The sequence below is a fragment of the Wickerhamomyces anomalus genome (genome assembly GCF_001661255.1).
Source record: "Wickerhamomyces anomalus NRRL Y-366-8 unplaced genomic scaffold WICANscaffold_1, whole genome shotgun sequence".
Taxonomy (NCBI): domain Eukaryota; kingdom Fungi; phylum Ascomycota; class Saccharomycetes; order Phaffomycetales; family Wickerhamomycetaceae; genus Hansenula; species Hansenula anomala.
In genome coordinates, this window is record NW_017567110.1 from 261,013 (window position 1) to 281,826 (window position 20,814).

Sequence of the window (20,814 nt, forward strand, 5' to 3'; positions counted from 1 at the left end):
GTTTTGTCTCAGGTCTTTGTAATTTCCTAACAGGGAACAAAAATGGCCCATTGATACAAGAGCCAGAGTACCACTGACATTAACCAATAAGTTATTGAAGTAATTGGTTATTTCACAGATAAAATACTCTTAGCTTGCGAAGTTAAAATACCACATCACTTCTTAGAACCCATTTAACACCATCCCTGACTAATTGTGCCTCATGAAGCAAACAATCATCACCATGTTTATGCAATAGAGCTGTCCCTTTGGAAGGATGAACATTTATCGGATCATCTCTTTTATTTATTGGATAAAATATAGTATCACCACCAATAAATTCCTCATCTCCAGTTAAGTATATCAACAACGTCCATTTAGTTTCTCCTTTCAGCTCTGAATTATTCACTCTAACACTTTCATCATAATGTTGGCCAAAATGGTGTCCTTTTGTGTATCTGTATATTCTCAATTGAGGGTTTAGACCTTTCGCTGTTTGAAATTCACTCAATATTGATTCATCATTGTATTCATAAAGAAGCACTTTCTGTAAATATCCCCAAAGATTAGCAGCCGTATTGGAACTTTCCACCAAGGCACGGTCATTAACCCTGACAGCATAATCTTTGCTTTTAATCAATGGAGTTGTCTCTAATTTCAAACTAGTTGTGAATGATTTGATGAGTTCATTGCAAAATTCAGGACTGAAAAACTTGGTTATGGTGATGATTTGATCCTCAGAAACGACATTTGGAGTCGGTAAAAATCCTCTAGACGGTATTCTTAAATCATTTGGGAACGTAAACTTGATTTCTTCAGTCTTGGAAACCTTCTTTTTGGCCATATTATGTGGTCTTATTCTGACTTTACATAATTAAAAAGATTCAAAGTTTTTTCGATCAACTTCAGCCTTTTCGCGAAAGCTACAGCAAACACAGCGTAAACGACGACGATGAAATGGTATAAATATTAGTGATGAATCTAGTGTACAATGTTGTGTTTTAGTAACGATGCTGATTAGTGTATCCAAACCCAGAAGAAAAATAATATGACAAAGACAAACAGGAAGAACCATGTCTTGATGCTGATTCCCGATCTTTTAGCCATCACCAGCATTCTATTGAATGTGTTTTTCAATCTAGTACCCAACTGATCAAATGAATTACCCTAAAAAATGGTTAGTCTTAATCTTTCAAATCATATCATGATTATACCCACCAATTCCTCAAGTGTTTTGTTAGAACCTCTGATTTCTTCACCCATTCTTAGACTTAACTGTACAACGTTAGTAACAATGATTAAACTTGCTCAACAAAGATAGACATACACCTTTCAACTGCTGTATTTTGGTGGACATGACACCCATTTCGTCGTCATTCTGCGACTCTAAATGTGATAGTTCAGACTCGTTATAGTCTGCTTTCGTTTGTTTGTCATATGGAGATGAGACTCGTTGCGGTTGGTCAAACAACGATGTTCTTTCACGTTGGTGCAGCTGACTGGAGTATCTATAGTAAGACAATTTGTTAGGGGAAATGCACACGCTGATTCCAAATATGATACCCACCTGGATGCCATCTTGACGCTTTAGTGCCTTAAGGACCGTCTCTTGCGTTATGTTTTTGTTTTTGTTTTGTTGTCGTGTTCAAGCTTTTTTTGCTTTTGAATTTTCGCGACTTGATTGATAAAAAAAAGTTTGATCTCGAATTAATCATCAACTTGAACTTGATTTGGTTGGAAATGAACTGGATAGAAAATGGATATTGACGAAGCTCCTGAATCTTTAAAGAATATCAAGCACATAGTGCTGATTCTCTCAGGGAAAGGTGGTGTTGGAAAGAGCTCAGTCACCACACAGACTGCCCTAACGTTGGTGAATAAAGGCTTTAAAGTTGGAGTGCTAGATATAGATTTGACTGGTCCTTCTCTACCTAGAATGTTTGGCTTGGAGAACAAACAAGTATTTCAGGCAAGTAATGGTTGGGTTCCAGTCTACATTGACAGCTCAAAGAGACTAAGTATCATGTCCTTGGGATTCTTGTTGAACAATCGTGGTAATAGTGTTGTATGGAGAGGTCCAAAAAAGACTGCAATGATTAAGCAATTTATTAAAGATGTTTATTGGGGTGACTTGGATTACCTATTGATTGATACTCCACCGGGAACAAGTGATGAGCATATTAGTATTGCTGAAGAGTTGAAATTTGCCAATCCAGATGGTGCCATTATCGTTACAACTCCACAAAATGTTGCCACTTCTGACGTTAAGAAAGAGATAAACTTTTGTAAGAAAGTCAACTTCAAACCACTAGGTATAGTGGAGAACATGTCTGGCTTTATATGTCCTCATTGTGAAGAATGTACAAACATTTTCAGCTCTGGAGGTGGGAAGTTATTAAGCGAGCAATTCCATATTCCATACCTCGGGAACGTTCCAATTGATCCTACATTTGTTGAACTAATTGAAGAACAAAGAGTTAGCGAAAAGACATTGATTGATTTATATGAAAATGCAAATTTGAAACCTATTTTTGATGAAATAATTCAAAAAGTTTTAGATCAAAACATCCCTTCAAGGACTGACGTTATCGCCTGAAAATGATTTGTTTTGGCTAATAAATTTTTTCAAATTATCAGCCAGTGAGGATCCTTGTGATGAGGAATCATAAACCATAGTGCCTTGCGCTTGAGTTGGTATAGATTTGTTTATACTTTGAGGGAACTCGTGGTTTGTACTTAGCCCTGTTGTGGCGTTAACTCCAGCACTTGATGGCGTTGGTATTGATATACTGGATCTGACTGGGTGAGGTGATTTCAGACTTTGAGATTTTTGCTGCTTCGACTCTTTGTTGGTTTTATAGTTATCAATCACAGTTTCCAACTCTAACTCTTGTTTTTTCTGTAGGTCAGCGAGGCCTAGTTCCTCATTCTTGGTATCCTCTGAAACTTTCTTGATTTCTGGAGATTCTTCACGTAAGTTTGCATTTTTCCCATTATCAGTTTTATTTTCAGGGAGATCATGATCTATTAATTCTCCTTTACTTTCAGGTTCATATTCACTTTGTTTCTTCGAATTGGGTTCCTCAGTCTCAACTTCTGGCTTTATTGTATCACTTCTCACATCTTCACTGGGTACCACGCTTTGTAATTCCACACCATCATCTTCATCTTCTTCCTCTACCTCATCTGGCCCTGCTTCACCGTTACTACTTTCATCAGCCTCATTGTACTCCTCTTCACCTTGTATCTCCAATTGTTCAAAACTTGACAGCTCGTCCTGGTCCCGTATAGTATCATCTTCTTCTTCCTTCGGGTTCAACAACTTGTACAAATTTGGATAATGTGCCCTATGAGGAGAGTCTCTGACACTTAATCTTTCATTGTATGGTAAAAGCATTTCAATTTTGGTCAATGATTCCAAAATACCAAAAACTGAATCAGTGATATCTGTGGATAGGCAGTTCAATTCATCATATGATTTGAGGTGATCCAATGTTTTATTCAATGAGGTGTTCAATGACTCTGATTTCTGATAAACTCTTTTAGATTTCTTATTCAATCTTTGAAAGTTTCGAGCAATATGTTGCTCAAACTTGTATGAATGTTCCAATTGATTTGTTAAATCTTGTCTATATTTTTGAGAAATATGAAGTATTGAATCTTTAACATCTTGAACTTCCTCTGTGAGATCATCGAGGATAGAGCCAAGTTTGGTTTCTTCAGTGGACGGCAGCCCTTGTGGTTCAGCTGCTTTATCTTTCATTATTTCACACTCTGAATCCTGTCTATTGATGGTTAAATAACGGTTGGCTCATTCTCGTGTTTATGTTTTGTTCATTCAAATTCGCGAATTATGAACTTGCCCTTGTCAAATGACAGAAATCAATCATTCTACAACTAGAAGTTATTTTTCGATAACCTCCTCAAACATTCATTCAGATATACTTCTAACTTCTAAGAGTTCTTGAGTCTTAGTGAGAGAGTTAGAATCAGCCTCAAATACACCACCTGCTGCCGACTCAGTCTCCAAATGTTTTCTTGCCTCAACGGAGATGTCGCCTGTCTTGGAATTGTATAGCACAATACCATTAGATCTAGCATCCTTCCTTTCTTGCCTTTTGTAAAAGAATAATGTGACATAGCTCCAAACCATCAATGCTGCACTATGACCAGCAACAAATACATAACCTTGGTGATAACGAGGTGCTGTTGAAGTCCTGAACACCGTTGGTAAAGTCCATGCTGTAGATTGGTTACCAAATATATTAACAGCGCATAAAACAATAGACCTTTCCTGCGAATCATATCTCATAATATCATTTAACCAAGCATACACAACTGATGACACCGAAAGACCGAAATAACTGATCATAAAGGCATACCACATTGCTGGTTCTGCAATATCCCATTTAGCAAGGACGATATTACCCATTAAAACGAAAACTTCTGCCCAAAATATTGCAAAAGCTCTGGATTTCAATATATCAGCAGATCCACAAACCAACAAGATCCATAGAATCCCTAGGGCAGGTGGAATCGACGTCAATCTGTTTAAATGTGGTGTATCATATCTATCCAAATATTTTAACCAAAGAGCAAAGTTGGAAAATGCAGTATTGACTGCGTTCCAGAACAAATAGTCCAAGACCCCAAGAATATAAATCCTCCAATCAAATATGATCTTCTTCCAGAGTTTTTTGTTGAAGAACGGTGGAGGATCTTTTGATGGGGGTGCAATATTTGCCTTTTTCAATCTATATCTAGCTAGCCTAATATCATCGTCAGTTAAAAATAGTGAACAACAATTCTCAGGAGTACCAGGGACTAGATAAAGAGCAATGAATGCAACAGAACTTGTGGCTAAGCCATCCACTAAAAACATCCATCTCCAACCGGCTCTACCATGGACACCATCTAAGTTCTGAGAGATTGCTGCTTGTACCAAGCCTGCTGTAAGTGTACCGAGCATTTGGCCACAATAAAATAAACCACCTCTCCGACCCAACTCATCAGCCTTATACCAACTTCCAAGTAAGTAATGCATACCAATGAAATAACCAGATTCTCCTGCACCAACTAAAAATCTACAAACATGCAATTGTTGAGGTGTGTGGATGAAAGCCGTTGCAAAAGTGATAGCACTCCACATCAAGTCACCAGCGAAAAACAAGAAATGAATTGGAACTCTTGGAAACAAATACATGAAGATGATTTGGAAGATGACAGTACCAGCTTGGAATAAAGCTTGAGCATTTGAGAAGTCATTCCCTTGCATGTTTAGATCCTCCTTCATACCAGATACATAAGCGTTATTGATATTAGCCTGATCCAAGTTCTTGGACCAATATGACAAAATGGCAAACGTCATGATTAGAAAATCTATCTTGATTATCAACTTTTTCTCTGCACTTGATGCATTCTTATCAAAGAATCTCCACCAGGACTTCTGAGATCTTGTTTGCTTGTTATAACGGTATTCGTATTCATCAAAAAATTTCCACCATTTACGATTTGCTTCATCTCTAAACTCTAGTTCTTCTTCAACATTGAATTCAGAACCAGTAACGTCAAAGGACTTCTCATCATCAGACAAATCCTCAACTTTACGTTCATGAGGAATAAACTTCCAATACCAAGCAGAATAATCTTTTGAAATCATTATGACCAATTTTATCCAATGTTTTCTCAAGTTTGGCCAGCATTTTGATTCGAGAATGGCTTTTCAAGTAGGTATTTATAACCCTTTTGATCTTAGCATTTCCGTCCATCGAGATGGTGTATCAACTCTCAGTCAATTTTTAGCTGATACTCTTTATCAATCGTAGATCACAAAACAGACAATGTATCGAAGCACCAATTCCAATGTTGCAACACTGAAAACCACCTACGGAGGCTAGGAATTAATTTTAATACCATTATTATCAACCTCCAACATCAAGTAGTCGCCACAGTGAGATCCCAAAATTAGATCATTTTGTATTTTGTGGCTTCCATCATCCTTCAAAGTTTGATCCTCACAATCTTTACCCATTCTGTAATTACAATGATAGCCCACTTTTCAAGATCGTTATCTCAAATCTCAGCAAAGTTTTTCCTCGTTATCAAATTCGCGAATTCTTGAGAATTTATTGACACTATATTAATGACAGAACACAATCAACTACTGTTCATAAAGCAAATAATCATGTATTCTATAATTCTACCAGTTTGAAGTCCCAAATACTATCATGATATACTTCTAACTTCTAACCTTTCATTATTCTTCACTAATGAGCTAGACTCTCCCTCGGACAAGTTCCCATTACCAGATGATGACGCATTATCCAAGTGCTTTTTGACCTCAACGGGGATATCACCAGTTTTAGAGTTATACAAAACAATACCGTTTGATCTAGCATCCTTTCTCTCTTGTCTTTTGTAGAAAAAGAGTGTAACATAACTCCAAACCATCAACGCAGCACTATGACCCGCAACAAACACATAACCTTGGTGATAACGAGGTGCTGTTGAAGTTTTAAAGACTAATGGCAAGGTCCAAGCTGTAGACTGGTTAGCAAAAATATTAACAGCACATAGAACAATTGATCTTTCTTGGGCATTATATCTCATGATATCATTCAACCAACCATAAATGACTGATGACACTGAAATACCGAAATAACTGATCATGAAAGCATACCATATAGCTGATTCTGCCACATCCCATTTAGCAAGAATGATGTTACCCATTAAGACAAAAATTTCTGCCCAAAATATCGCAAAGGCTCTTGACTTTAAAATATCTGCAGAGCCACAAACTAATAAAATCCAAACAATCCCCAAAGCAGGAGGAATTGAAGTCAACCTGTTTAAATGAGGAGTATTGTATCTTTTCAAAGATTTAAGCCAAAGAGCAAAATTTGAAAACCCTGTATTGACCGCGTTCCAGAATAGATAGTCCAAAACTCCAAGAACATAAATTCTCCAATCTAATAAGACCTTTATCCATAATTTTTTGTTGAAGAATGGTGGTGGGTCTTTTGATGGAGGTGTGACATTGGCTTTTTTCAATCTGTAACGAGCTAATCTAATATCGTCATCGGTCAAGAATAATGAACAACAACTTTCAGGTGTACCAGGAACTAAATAAAGAGCAAAGAAGGCAATTGTACAGGTAGCCAAACCATCAACTAAGAACATCCATCTCCAACCAGATCTTCCATGAACACCATCTAAATTTTGAAAAATAGTAGCTTGCAGTAGCCCCGATGTAAGTGTACCAAGCATTTGTCCACAGTAGAACAACCCACCTCTGCGACCTAATTCATCGGCTTTATACCAACTCCCAAGTAAATAATGCATACCAATGAAATAACCAGACTCTCCTGCACCAACAAAGAATCTACAAACATTCAATTGTTGAGGTGTATGGATAAAAGCAGTAGCAAATGTAACAGCACTCCATATTAAATCACCACCAAAGAATAAAAGATGAAGTGGAACTCTTGGAAATAGATACATAAAAACAATTTGGAAAATGACAGTACCAGCTTGAAACAAGGCTTGAGCATTAGAATAATCATTACCTTGCATGTTTAAATCTTCTTTCATACCAGAAACATAAGCGTTACTGATGTTAGCTTGATCCAAATTCTTTGACCAATAAGACATAATAGCAAAAGTAACAATCAAAAGATCTAATTTAATAACTAGTTTCTTCTCAGCACTCGAAGCATTTTTATCAAAGAATCTCCACCACGATTTCTGTGATCTTGTTTGCTTGTTATAACGATATTCATATTCATCAAAGAATTTCCACCATTTACGATCTGCTTCATCTCTATACTCCAATTCTTCTTCAACAGGGGTATCTGAACCGAATGCTGAACTTATGGACTTGTCATCTTCAGCCCAATCTTCAACCACCCTTTCATGTGGAATATATCTCCAATACCAAGCAGAATAGTCCTTGCCAACCATTTAAACCAAGAAATGTTCAATATTAATAGCAAAACATGCTAAGCTTCTGAGCTAAAAACGGACTTTCAGGATGGTATTTATATGAGTTTAATTTTTGCATCTTTGTTCGTCTGATCAACGGTGTGATTTAATTACTTTGGTTCTTTATCAATTGTGGATCAAAAAAATACACACTTTCCATCTTGGATTCGTCAAACGTTAGAACCATCGGAACCACAGTTTTTAACAACAGTATCTGGCCCGTAAAGTTTTTGGATCTATAAGCCGCCTAATGTAGCCACCACAATGACCTCAAAATGAAGCAACAATACGACAAAGCGAAACAGCCATCAAGAAGCTTCACAATCTTTACCTATTTTGTTGGAATAAAACATCTTCGAAGAGCCAAATCACAACCTCATCCAAAAGTTCACGTATTGTGACTTGTCGCGCTTAATTTTTTCAACGCCACGTAAAAATAGCGGCCTTTCACGTGAGGCCGATGTCGGATATACACGGTAAAATCAGATTACAAGTTCATTTCATTAATTCTATATATCAAAGTTTAACCCATTATCATCCTTATCAAAGAAACGGTCCCAATCAAAAATAGGTTCTTCCTCTTCTTCTTCATGCTCATTTTCATTAGTCTTGACAGTACTTGGAGCACTATCAACTTGATGATTCCCACTAAAATTAACACTTCTATTCAAGTCATCCAATACTTCAGAAGTTGGCATATCACCACCATTCGTACCTGGTCCTTCTGCTCCTTGGGGTCTTTGTAACATATAGGATGGTAAGAATCTTCCAAAAATCTTTAGATCGAAATCATCCATCATACCAGGGACATATTGTGATTGTTCTAATGGTGGACCAGATGGGGCAATTGCAATTGAAGAATCCATTATATGGGATTGTAGTTTTTCTGTAACAGGGTCTGGTTTCACTGATGAAGGGTCCATGACTTGAAGTTTGATGTTATTTCTATCATAGTTTTCAAACATTGAGTTTAATAAGTTGTAAATTCTTTGAGCAGATACTGATCTTTGTTTCAAGACACTTAGGATTTGTTTACCCAATTCAATAGTTTGATTGATTTCTTCATTTGATTTATCAACTTCAAGGAAATAATAGACAAGACATGCAACTGCAAAGAAAATTGTATAAATACTAAACCAATAGGACCCATTCAACAGTTTTTTGTTAATCATTTCTTGAGCTAAATAGACAATTTGTTTGGAGATTTCGATACATTTCCAGCCTTTTTCTAATTGATATGAACTGCTTGTTGATCCTGTTTCCTTTGCAATCTTGACATAATGAATGAATGGTCTATAAAGCATGATTTGAACATGAAGGTAATCCAAATGTAGTAGCTTATTAGCTTTCAAATATTCCTTAGGAACATCACTAGTTGGTTTCAACTGACTTGGCAGTTCATATAACCAAACCTTTAACTCATTCTCTAGATTTTTGATTGTATCTATTGGAATCACAAATACAGGGTTGGATGTTTTGTATAGACTTTTAACGATATGATTTAAAATCAAAATCAATTTTGTGTGTGAGTTATTCATACCACAAGATGATAATTTGCCTTCTTGTTGAGGCAGAATTCTAAATTCGTCAATATTAACATCATCTAAATCTTGGGGGAACTCAACATCAATATCAGATTCACCAATAGAGTTAGGTAGTCCCAGCATTGAGTTGACATAAATCTCCAATTTGTAGATGGTCCAAAATAATCTTTTTTTAATTTCTGATTCAATTGGATTGGAAAAATTTTGTAATTTTCTATGAAGACCTTGTCTTAGGGCACTTCGTAGAGCTATACCGATATAGGAATAGCAAGTAGATAACCTGGCAGAGCACTGTAGGAATAAAGTCAGCATGAAAATGGTTTGGATCGATTGGATATCTGTTGAATTCGTGATATCAATCAATTTTCGACTTGCAATGAAATATTTATAACCTTCATCTTGTAAATATTGATTATCTATAGCATTGTCGCCTTTAGAAAACAATGCACCAACAGCAATGACTGAATATATTAATGGTAGAACCTTATTTTGATGATTTGAATATTCACTTGGGTTTGTTTCATATAAGCTGTTGAAATCATTAATGAAGGAAGGTCTGTGATAGAATCTGAAAAGCACACATGCGTCATTCCATGTTCTATATATCAGTTTTAGTGCTATTTCCCTAGGTGGTAGTATGATTTTGATCTCTATTGGAGCAATCGACTTGTGGATATGTGGGTTTTCTATGGATTGATACTCTTTCAAAATTGAGTTTAGATCAATAACACCATTCTTTCTATGCTTTTCTAACACCTGAAGAAACAAATCAGTGTTGAAATTTTCATTCTTGACGTCCAATTGTGGAAAAATAGTTTGAATCAATTGCTCACTAATATTGGGAGCTTCAGGTTGTTTATCTTCAATTTCAACCTTCACGTTTTGTGTAGCAGCACTCTCATCCTTCTTTTGCTTTTTAGCAGCAGGACCACCACTTCCACCACCAGTATTTCTTGCCTTGTTGTAAGTGCATTCATATGAGTAGACCGTACAATGGATACATGGTTGTTTCCCATCACACTTGACTTTTCTTCGACGACATGTATCACAGGCTCTGGCGACTCTTATTCTTTTCGCTGGCAGGTTTTTTGTCTGTAGTTGTTGCAAAGGGGAGATATAGCTGGAGTCCTTTGACACGATCTTTGGAGGCATTCTGCAAGGCAACTCAAACTTGTAACCATCAACTTGAAGGACTGAGACTGAATGTTTCGATCTGTTGATTGTTCGCTGATAGGACGTTTTAATCCGTTTTTTTCTAATTTTCTTCGATTTTGGCTGGTGTGTTGTCGGAGTTACTATGGAAAAGACAGAAAGCCAGGGAAAATGGTTCTTCAAAGCTGAGAGTTTAGGATGTTTAAATGGATTATTCTTGTAAGTGCAAGTGTTGAAGTTTCATATTGATTATAGTTTCATGTTGTTCGGCTTTTGTGGTCTATGGACTTGAGCCTTTAACGTTCTGACAAACTTTCGGAAGACCCGATTGGATGTTGAGATTTCTCCGAACTAATAGTGACATGAATGTTGGAAAGTACGTCATTGAGACAGTAATTGAGCCGTTTGAAATAGTTTTATTATGCCTGTTAAAAGTTCTTTATTCAAAAGATGCTTCGATGACAGAAGGCAGATAGTTTCTTTTTTTGATCCTTCTCATATTGATCTTGATCAAATGATAGTAATGATATGGACTATTGGCCACAACAACCCTAACTTTCCAACTTAAACTACCTACACGACTGAGCTGATAAAAGTCATAACAAATTCTGTATTCGTAAACATAACATGGTGTATGGGTTTCATACTGTAATCCAAGTCTCCTAGAGCTTCTATTGTTTCATTTGATCATCACCCCTGTGAAAAGCTGTAACCTAATTAAATAAATCTTCAAAGACCACCCGATAATATCATTGCTTCTTCTCGCTTGAAAATCTCTTTGCCACGAGCTCATTCAGTGAGTGTCCTGGTTTTCTTCCAACTCTTTGTTCATGTGCATAAAAGCTAGCAACACCAATAAAGACACCAAATAATGGATCCAAGGTTCTATAAAAAGGTCAGCATTAAAAAACTCTGTTAAAACAAAAAGTACCAACATACCTCGATATCAAATAAGGATAACTAGCCATCTTTTCCGTATGTTTTATATCTTTCTTATGTGATGGATTCTCGATGCCTAAAAATCAGCTTAACAGTTTTTTTCAATACTTCGCGAATTCGTTCTGTAAGAAAAAAAGACACCAAAAAATCAAAAGCATAAAGTAAAAAAACATTACGCGAACTATAAACAATTTGTTAAAGACCATACAGAACCCACCAAAGATGTCAGAAGCTAGAAATATCAACTTGGACACCACTAACAGCTACAAAGTCAATAGTGTGCCATGCCGTATAAGGTACACAGGGGAACACCCAACAGTCTCAAAATATTTAATCAAGGCCGAAGAGAATAATGAAACAATCACATATTTACGTGGTAGAAAACTACATGGAAAAGAAATAGACCTCAAAGGACATATAATAACTAAAGATAATGTTAGTGATGACTTGAAAAGTGTTGGAAAGGTTGAATCTATAACATATTTCGAAAGAGAAGGTGTTCCAGTTGAAAAAATTGATAGAATTAATGAATTTGTTCAGCTAAGTGAGTTGATACATGGTTAAGATGATATTACAAATGAATAATATAAAATAAATGTATTTAATAATGTTTCTAATTAAATTCTCTAATTGTTCACAGCATCTGAAATAGCCTTGTATGGAGGAACTGTACTGTTCCAAATCTTGAATTGAGCAACACCTTGGTTAACCAACATTTCTTCACCACTAACAATGTTCCATTCGAATTTAGCCTTGGCCAATTCCATAACTGGAGTGACTCTTGGTTTATAAGCACAATCTAATAACATTGGAGTGAAACCGGCTTTCCCTTTGTTAGCAGCACCTTTATTCAATAATCTTTCCAATTTGTTCAACAAGGTTGGATCCATTGGTAAATCACTTGGAACACAGCTAATAGCAACTGAAATTGGTTTTGAATTCTCAACATCATCAATTGAATCTAAAATGTGAATGTTGAAATCTTCAGGGAAATGATCTTTGATCAATTGCAATTTCGATGAAGTTCTATTAATCATGTAAATAGTTTTACAACCCAATTGACTCAAGGCATAAATAGCAGCACGAGATGTACCACCAGCACCAACAACTAACCCATTGATTTCAGAATCAGCTGAAACATTTGGGAAACCTTGGTTCAATAATGAATCTTTAATACCAATCCAATCAGTGTTTGTACCTTTAAACTTGCCAGATCCTAATGGGATAACTGTATTGACAGCACCAATCAAAGTAGCTGATTCAGTCAATTCATCCAAATATTCCATGATATCTAGTTTCAATGGGATTGTAACAGCAGCACCACCAAATTGTGGATCCTTAAGCAATTCACCAACTTTTTTAACATCATCAGTTTCAAATTTTTCAAAACTATGAGGTAGGCCCAAAATTTCAAACCCTGTTTTGTGCAAGATTGGAGATTTGGAATGAGAAATTGGAGTACCAACAACATAATATTTCTTAGTTAACCCACCACCAATCTTGTAGTATAATGAATTCAATTGTTTGATAGATTCAGATTTAGAAATAGGAGTCAATAATGGATTAGTAACTCTAGACAAGACACCAAAATCAGAAAGATTGTATGAGATCAAGTTAGAATCAGCCAATTTGGCTCTGAAATTCTCCAATTCGAAATTATCAACAATTGAAGTAGCAGTACCAACTAATTTAATCAAATCAGCATTCAAAACTTGAGCAAATTTGTAATAACCCAAAAAAACATCATTGCCCCATTTCAATTCACCAGTAGTATCAACATATGATCCAATAATCTTGGTGTAACCACTATTGTTAATCAATCTTCTCAATAATTCAGCTTCCAAAGTTAAATCCAAAGTGACAAAATCAATACCATTCTTGAAAGCCAAATTAACAATTTCTTCATACTTGGCCAAATCTTTAGTTGAAGTTAAGGTTAAAATTGAGGTCAAATCAGTATATTTTCTTAAAATTGAAATAGATTGTTCAATAAATCTTTTTGAATAAGGTTTGGTTAAAACTAATTCAATAGCATTAGCACCATAAGAGTTAACCTCCAAATGTTCAGCTTCGTCTTCAACATCTTCAATATCTAAAACATAAGCAAATGATCTTTTAAATTCTTCAAAATTAATATTTTGATGACCAATGATTTTGAAAATATAATGTTCAAAGTTTTTTCTCAATTCCAAAAATTCTTTATTTGAATTACAAAATGGTGCGAAGAAATGGAAATTAGAAACTTCATTGTATAAAGGTTCTCTGATTTTCCAAACTTGTTCAATTTCTTCAACATATCTTGGTCTAGTAGCATCTTCTGACAAGAATTGAACAGTGTTATCCAAATTACGTTCAATGTGTAAGACAATACCACCTTCTTTAGCATAATTGGATAAATGAGCTCTTGCAACATTACTCTCCACAATACCACCACCAGTTGAAATAACGGTGTTATGGGAATGTTTAGAAATAATTGATTCATAAACTTTAATTTCCAAGCTTCTAAATTCTTCCCAACTATTCTTTTTAATGAATTCTCTAATATCACCATATTGTGCTTCGAAAACAGTATCTAAATCAATAATCTTGTAACCCAATGATGATGAAATCCATTTACTTAAAGTAGATTTCCCAGCAGCTCTCATACCAATAACAATAATACTCTTGTTATTAATTTGTTGTTTAGTTTCAACTTGAGCAGGTTCAAACCCATCCAATTTAGCTTGTAATGAAGAATGTAAAACATCCCACCAACCAGGCCAGGTTTTACCAGTACAATGTCTTTCTTCAATAGTTACAGGACCATTGTTAACCATACCAGCCAATAATGAAAAACTCATAGCAACACGATGATCATCATAAGAGAAAATACCTTCCTCAGGAGTTTTCAAATCAGAAATCTTGACACCTTGGATAGAAATACCATCAGGTAATTCATTAGCAACAACACCAAATTTATTCAATTGATGAACCATAGCTGCGATACGATCACATTCTTTAACTCTTTGGTTTGCAATACCGATGATATTTGTTCTGTTTTCACCACCATCAGTGGCAATAGCTGCCAAAACTGAAGCTGTTAAAAATGCATCAGTCATTGGTTCCATATCAACTTCTGGTAATGGTTTTAATGAACCTCTTGGTGGACCAGTCACAGTTGTGGAAGTTTCAGTTTGAACAACTTTACAACCCATTGGTTTCAAGACATCTCTTGCAAATCTTGCATCACCTTGTAAAGAGCTTGAACCGATATTTGGAACAGTGACAGTAGAACCAGTCATTGCAGCAAACGCTAATGGATAAGTTGATGAAGATGCATCAGATTCAATAACAAATTCAGATGGGGCAACATATGAACCTTTTGGAATTGCATAAGTATAATTTGGTAATTTTTCAACTTCAATACCAAATTTTTTCATCAATTCAATAGTCATATCGATATACAAGATTGAAATTGGTTTACCACCAATTAATTTCAAAGTGACTGGAGTTTCAGCATATGGAGCAGCCATTAATAATGAAGAGACATATTGAGATGAAATTGTAGCAGCTAATTCAATATGACCACCTTTTAATGGAGTTGTTGAAATTTTTAAAGGTAACGAGCCTTCATTTTTCAAATAATCAATCTTGGCACCATTTGATCTAAGAGCATCAACTAATGGACCAATTGGACGTTCAGTCATTCTTTTATTACCAGTCAAGACAACATGATTTTGACCCTGGTGAGATTTAACCAATGTGGCAACAGAAGTTAAGAACCTTGAAGCAGTACCTGCATTACCTAAATATAATTCTTGATCAGTACTTTTCAAATCACCACCATTACCTTTGATGATTAAAGTTTCACCATTATCTTTCCAAGAAATCTCTGCACCTTTTAATTTAGCAATGGCATTCAACATATGTTCAGTATCATCTGAATGTAACAAGTTTGTGATTTTACATTCACCTTCACTTAAAGCAGCTAAAACTAGTGCACGATTTGAGATGGATTTTGAACCTGGAGGAATGATTGTAGCGTTAAAAGTTGAATCATTTTGGAATGGAAAAACTTTAGTTTCATCAGTTAAAACAAATCTTAAATCTTCATCATTAACAAATGAGGCTGATTTTTCATAACATTCACCAATAGCTTTCAACAAGACAACTTTCTTTTTCGAACCATCATTTTTCTTGTCAATAGCCATTTTTTTCAACAAAGTATCAACAGGAGTTTTTTTACTCTTGACAATTTTTCTGAAATTTTTATCATCAACAGAAATTGGTAATCCATAAGCTGTGAAAATCTTAGCTAATCTTGCAACTGCAACTGGTGACAATATACCTAAATATCTACTCAATTCAGCTTCTTTAACTGAACCAATGGCAACACATTCACCATGTAAAGCTTGAGGTGTCAAGATAGCTTCATAGGCATGACCAATTGAATGACCAAAATTCAATAAATTTCTTAAACCACCTTCTCTTTCATCAGCACTAACCACTTCAGCTTTAACTTTGATTGATTCACTAACTAATTTGAAAACGTGTTCTTTAATTGGAGTCAAATCAGTATCACCTGCACTATTTCTTTTCTTTATAGTGGCTAAGAATTTTGAAGCATTTTGTTCCAATCTTGTAAATTCATCTTCATTCCAAATAGCTGCAGTTTTAATAACTTCAGCCATACCATTAATGAATTCTCTTTCAGGTAAAGTTGACAAGAAAGTTAAATCAACAAAGACGTATTGTGGTTGCCAAAAACTACCAATGAAATTTTTACCTAATGGAGTATCAACTGCGGTTTTACCACCAATTGAAGAATCAACCATTGCTAGTAAAGTAGTTGGGACTTGAACGACTCTAACACCTCTCATGAAAGTGGCAGCGACAAACCCAATCATATCACCAATGACACCACCACCAATTGCTAAAATGACAGTATCTCTAGTACAACCTTTTGATAATAAATAATCTTCAATTTTAGCTTTAGTTTCACGAGTCTTGTTAGCTTCACCCGGAGAGACAACATAGGATAAGACTCTTTGATCATTGTTTAATTTAGATTGAAATTTAGTTAAATAAGAATCTAAATAACCCTTTTTAACAATATTTGAATCAGTTATGATGACATAAGTTGAAGATTTTTCAGTAGTAATCAATTGATCAATGATATGATCTTGCAAGTCATAACCGATATGGATCGTGTCCTTGTTCAGGATACGAACCTTCTCAACATGACCACTAGATGCCATTGTTATTGATCCTGATCCCAGTAGTTGTTGAAGTTGATGTTGATAATGTTTTGAAATTAGTTTTAACCACGTTATTTTGAAAAGTTGACGCTCTCGAGAATAATTTTTTTGACTCATTTGATAGGGACAGACTGACGGGCACGTGATATAAATATAATACAATGAGTATACGTTGAGATTTATATAATTAAGATTGATCATTAAGTAAAGATATAGTGATTATAAAAGCATATTGATTACTCTATGCCTTTTTGGCTTCAAATTTGGTACAGATTCAAGTGTAATATCACCATAACTACATTTGTACCCATTTTGACATAACCGGCATAACCCCAGAAAACCTCAGCTTTAGACCATAACTTTACCAAATCTCACTCAATTTGCTTCAGACTTGCAATAAGCAGCATTCAGGATGGCACTAAAGATCTCACTAAAGACCTTTACTTTGGTTATCTTTGATTATTATTTCCAACGACCCAGGTCACTTTTGTACCAAACATATAGATCAACACTCTGAACTTTCAATTTATAAAGACATGAGCTTCAACTCCAATAGCTATAATTGACTGACAAACCCTTTCACCAGTCTATCACCAGCCTATCACCTCCTAATGATATCAATAAACTATCTACTTGCTTCATGAGATGAAAATGTCGATCAATAAATCATCGCATGAGTTCTCAAGAGATAGTAAAACCACTCCATCTAGACAGAAAAAATAAGTTTCTTGCAAAAAAAACTATATAAGGAGCAGCTAGTAGCCCAAAAATTTGAGTGAAATGTAGTTCTTGTAGGGTGGCGATTCTCTGTCAAGTTACAATGTCATTGATGTTGTGCAAAGATCAGGGATAGCCCAAAATACATCAATGGACCTATTGCAAAGCTATTTCACTTGATTGGAAATTTCAAAATGACAAGTCTTAACCCTCATCCAAAATGCAAGTCAAGAACACTAGACTAAAGTTATAATCAAACATGGTTACGCGCTTCATGAACCAAGTCAAAGAAAAAGAGAAGCTACATTCGCAAACTACAATAATTATTCCAAAGGGAAAGGTGGATAAATTTTCAGCTCAAAACACAACCCAAGCAGTACAAGTAATGGCGATGATCCTTTTCAATTTCATAGTCACCATTGGTTTTCCAATTATACCACATGAGCCCAAAAATACCGATGGTTTTCACAAAGCGTTGAAGCTCTTTCATCAATTGACTTGGAATATTTAATTTTATATCCAACAACCAAAGCAAGCTTATCTAAAATCTACCTTGTTTTAACTTATGATGGTGTAATCTCCCAATAGTATGTGTACATTGGATCTTCACCCTTGATAATGTAGCAGATTTTTTGTTTTTGATTTTTCTCCACCCCATAACTCAAGAATAGTACATTCATCAAAAATTCATGTGAAACATAACAACACTTTGATTTTGACATCCAACAGTTATCACGATTTGAAAATTGTTCAATTAGATCAACATTGAGAAATGGTTGTGATATTTTTGGAAGGTTTTGCATCAAGGGGACAAGAAGTTTTGTGTAATCTCCAATAGATGAACCAATCAATTGATTTGAACCGTCATGAATACCAAGTCTATCAAAATCGAATGATAAAAAACCAGTGTTGATGGATTTGATGTTGTTTCTACCAGCAGTGTATTGAGCATGATGGTTGTTGTTGATGATGAAGTTGTTGAAGTTGAAGTTGAAGTTGGGGTTGATATGTTGTTGAAGGTTATTGGTGATGGTCTGGATATTAAGCCGTATTCTGTCCATGTTTCTTCCTGGGCTTTACCATGGTTGGAAATGACAACTAGGATGGGCTGGTGGTGGGCTGTAGCTAATTTCTTGCAAGTGTATTTGGTGAAGTTGAAATAAACAAAACGATGGATTCATTGGGAGCTTCTTCACCTTTTGTAGTTTTCTCAACAAATATCATCTTTATGTAAAAAACCAACTTGCCACAAAAACGATTGTACACAAAGAGCAGACATTACTCATCATCTTGACCAGTACTTGACCTGTTGCTGATACAACAGCTTAACCGCCAGTTCTAAAGCTCAAAGGAATCGGCCACCGACCCAAAACATCTCATATCTAATAGAACATCATATTTAGTACATTCACCATAATCAGCTTCAATTTGATGGAAGAACAGTGTCTCCAAAGTGTCTTGTTTGTACAAATAAAAGAAGCTTTTGTAGATGTTTTTGACGTAAACATCTTGATTTTCGCGAAAGCCAAAATATGGTTCTCTTAACTACTGCACAAGTCACTTGAAATCATTTCAGCACCCTAAATATTGGTTCAATTGATGAAAAATAGAGCCAAAAGTAATTATATTCTACTAGTGTAGCATCTCAATGACTTATATTACTATCTAATCAACTCTTCTATCTAAATATCATCATTTGATTTCCCTTGTGCAATAACCGCGTCAGTACACTTATCCTCAGAAATACGACAAAGAAAAAACAAACACCTGAAAAATGCCTTCAAGATAACCACACTTTTTCTCAATCACCTTTCCACCTTTTTGCCCCACCAACTTTAATAACATAGATGTAATCCATAGGGTGCTTTTTAATGACTGCAAAGAGACGAAGACTACCCAGTTTATTCTTCCGGTTACCACATGAAGTATTGGAGAGGTTATTCACGTTTTTCCCAAATGTTGAAGATTTGATAAATTTGAGTATTTGTTCAAAAGAGTATAATGAATTCTTGAAACCATATGTTTATAATTGTGTTTGTTTATCATGGGGAGATTTGACCAAGTTAGAAAAAGATGAATTGGTTGGGATTGATACGTTGAAGCCGTTTGTTGAATGTTTGAAGATAGAGGAATTTGATATAAGGAAAGAATGGAGTTTTAATTATGTTGTATTGAATAAACAATTTGAAAATTTGAAAAGTCTAAAGATGAGGATCAGTAATAGTTCAAATTTTTTGAAATATTTACAAGATGATGGTTTGAAATTGGATGAATTGGAATTAATAAATATGAATAAAGAATCAAATTTATTTAATATTGATCATTTAAGGAAGATCAAAGTTAAATCTTTAAAATTGAATGGGTTTTTAATAGATTTTGAAGAATTTGATGATATGATTACTCATTTAGAATTGATTAATTGTTATTGGAACTACCCTTTTGAATTGGATCAATTTACTAAATTGATTGAATTAACTTTAAATTATTCAAATGAATTTATAATAAGTGAAAGATTTAGAGGGTTTTTAATGAATCCAATGTTGTCCAACTTAGAAATTTTGAAAATTATCAATAATAATTCCAATTTAAAATTATACATTCCAGCAAAATTAATTCAAATCATTAGTGCAAAAATCCCAACATTGCAAAAAGTTCAATTAAGTGGGAACGTTATAACTTCACCATCACCAAAACCATCAAATACACATAATGTCAGAGTTGTTGTTGATCATCAATATATTCATTCCGTTCTTGAGACCTAATACAATAGATTGTATAAATGATGACAATAGGTGTTAATCCCAACATTATCCCCAGAATACTTAGCACTAATTTAAAACAACAACCAAATTTCCAAAAAATAGCCACAGGAGGACATAATATTGCTAATGATAATAATTTAACCAATTCATAATCTAATTCATTCAAAAATTCACAAATTTTATAAATCATTAATTGAATAGTGGAATTTAAATGATATTGATTATGATATTCTTTTGGATCAGAGATTCTAGTCACCAACCCAACCCAATCCAAGGGGACTATTAAAGCATGAAAGATGAATGATTCTAAAGACTGAAGCATTGTTTATTCTCATGAATGAATACTAATTTCATCAACGATTGTAAAAGCAAAAGATTGTTTTGAATCAGCTTTTTGACGTTTTTCTCCAACTTTTTGTTTCTTTTAGCCGCCCTGTCACAAAATTTGAAATACACGTCAAGAGATGACAGACGATGACGGGATGATTAACTACTGTTTTGGGA

The 20,814-nt window shown here is 34.8% G+C and overlaps 11 protein-coding genes across 11 annotated transcripts; 2 read left to right on the forward strand and 9 right to left on the reverse strand.

Moving 5' to 3' along the window:
- Positions 1-142: 142 nt before the first annotated feature.
- Positions 143-823, reverse strand: WICANDRAFT_75862 (prolyl hydroxylase family protein; the record flags this gene model as incomplete). The annotated part of the gene is made up of 1 exon (XM_019184275.1): positions 143-823. One exon carries the CDS (start codon positions 821-823, stop codon positions 143-145), a length of 681 nt encoding a protein of 226 aa, XP_019040863.1.
- A 173-nt stretch (positions 824-996) lies between these two features.
- On the reverse strand, positions 997-1,557 carry BET1 (Bet1p; the record flags this gene model as incomplete). Its single annotated transcript, XM_019184276.1, has 4 exons — positions 997-1,146; positions 1,198-1,254; positions 1,307-1,478; positions 1,547-1,557. 4 exons carry the CDS (start codon positions 1,555-1,557, stop codon positions 997-999), a joined length of 390 nt encoding a protein of 129 aa, XP_019040864.1.
- Positions 1,558-1,735: 178 nt separating this feature from the next.
- On the forward strand, positions 1,736-2,575 carry CFD1 (iron-sulfur cluster assembly protein CFD1; the record flags this gene model as incomplete). Its single annotated transcript, XM_019181174.1, has 1 exon — positions 1,736-2,575. One exon carries the CDS (start codon positions 1,736-1,738, stop codon positions 2,573-2,575), a length of 840 nt encoding a protein of 279 aa, XP_019040865.1.
- A 140-nt stretch (positions 2,576-2,715) lies between these two features.
- On the reverse strand, positions 2,716-3,742 carry VAB2 (Vab2p; the record flags this gene model as incomplete). Its single annotated transcript, XM_019182865.1, has 2 exons — positions 2,716-2,744; positions 2,800-3,742. The coding sequence occupies 2 exons, from the start codon at positions 3,740-3,742 to the stop codon at positions 2,716-2,718; spliced, it is 972 nt and encodes a 323-aa protein (XP_019040866.1).
- A 168-nt stretch (positions 3,743-3,910) lies between these two features.
- Positions 3,911-5,638, reverse strand: WICANDRAFT_24864 (uncharacterized protein; the record flags this gene model as incomplete). The annotated part of the gene is made up of 1 exon (XM_019181066.1): positions 3,911-5,638. The coding sequence occupies one exon, from the start codon at positions 5,636-5,638 to the stop codon at positions 3,911-3,913; it is 1,728 nt and encodes a 575-aa protein (XP_019040867.1).
- A 413-nt stretch (positions 5,639-6,051) lies between these two features.
- On the reverse strand, positions 6,052-7,938 carry WICANDRAFT_81903 (uncharacterized protein; the record flags this gene model as incomplete). The annotated part of the gene is made up of 3 exons (XM_019185308.1): positions 6,052-6,113; positions 6,285-7,814; positions 7,836-7,938. 3 exons carry the CDS (start codon positions 7,936-7,938, stop codon positions 6,052-6,054), a joined length of 1,695 nt encoding a protein of 564 aa, XP_019040868.1.
- A 965-nt stretch (positions 7,939-8,903) lies between these two features.
- Positions 8,904-10,577, reverse strand: WICANDRAFT_13803 (uncharacterized protein; the record flags this gene model as incomplete). Its single annotated transcript, XM_019180584.1, has 1 exon — positions 8,904-10,577. A coding segment is annotated over one exon (1,674 nt), but the record flags the coding sequence as incomplete, so codon positions are not given.
- An 827-nt stretch (positions 10,578-11,404) lies between these two features.
- NCE101 (Nce101p) lies at positions 11,405-11,623 on the reverse strand (the record flags this gene model as incomplete). Its single annotated transcript, XM_019182866.1, has 2 exons — positions 11,405-11,540; positions 11,595-11,623. 2 exons carry the CDS (start codon positions 11,621-11,623, stop codon positions 11,405-11,407), a joined length of 165 nt encoding a protein of 54 aa, XP_019040870.1.
- Positions 11,624-11,810: 187 nt separating this feature from the next.
- Positions 11,811-16,971, reverse strand: ARO1 (pentafunctional protein ARO1p). The gene has a single exon (XM_019186053.1). The coding sequence runs from the start codon at positions 16,829-16,831 to the stop codon at positions 12,221-12,223; it is 4,611 nt and encodes a 1,536-aa protein (XP_019040871.1). The 5' UTR covers positions 16,832-16,971; the 3' UTR covers positions 11,811-12,220.
- Positions 16,972-17,642: 671 nt separating this feature from the next.
- On the reverse strand, positions 17,643-18,609 carry WICANDRAFT_66025 (uncharacterized protein; the record flags this gene model as incomplete). The annotated part of the gene is made up of 2 exons (XM_019184028.1): positions 17,643-17,768; positions 17,831-18,609. The coding sequence occupies one exon, from the start codon at positions 18,607-18,609 to the stop codon at positions 18,112-18,114; it is 498 nt and encodes a 165-aa protein (XP_019040872.1). The 3' UTR covers positions 17,643-17,768; positions 17,831-18,111.
- An 810-nt stretch (positions 18,610-19,419) lies between these two features.
- On the forward strand, positions 19,420-20,310 carry WICANDRAFT_75872 (uncharacterized protein; the record flags this gene model as incomplete). The annotated part of the gene is made up of 1 exon (XM_019184277.1): positions 19,420-20,310. One exon carries the CDS (start codon positions 19,420-19,422, stop codon positions 20,308-20,310), a length of 891 nt encoding a protein of 296 aa, XP_019040873.1.
- Between the last annotated feature and the right edge of the window lie 504 nt (positions 20,311-20,814).

Excerpts from the sequence above, each read along its gene's own strand:
- ARO1 (XM_019186053.1), bottom strand. The coding sequence starts at position 16,831 with ATGGCATCTAGTGGTCATGTTGAGAAGGTTCGTATCCTGAACAAGGAC.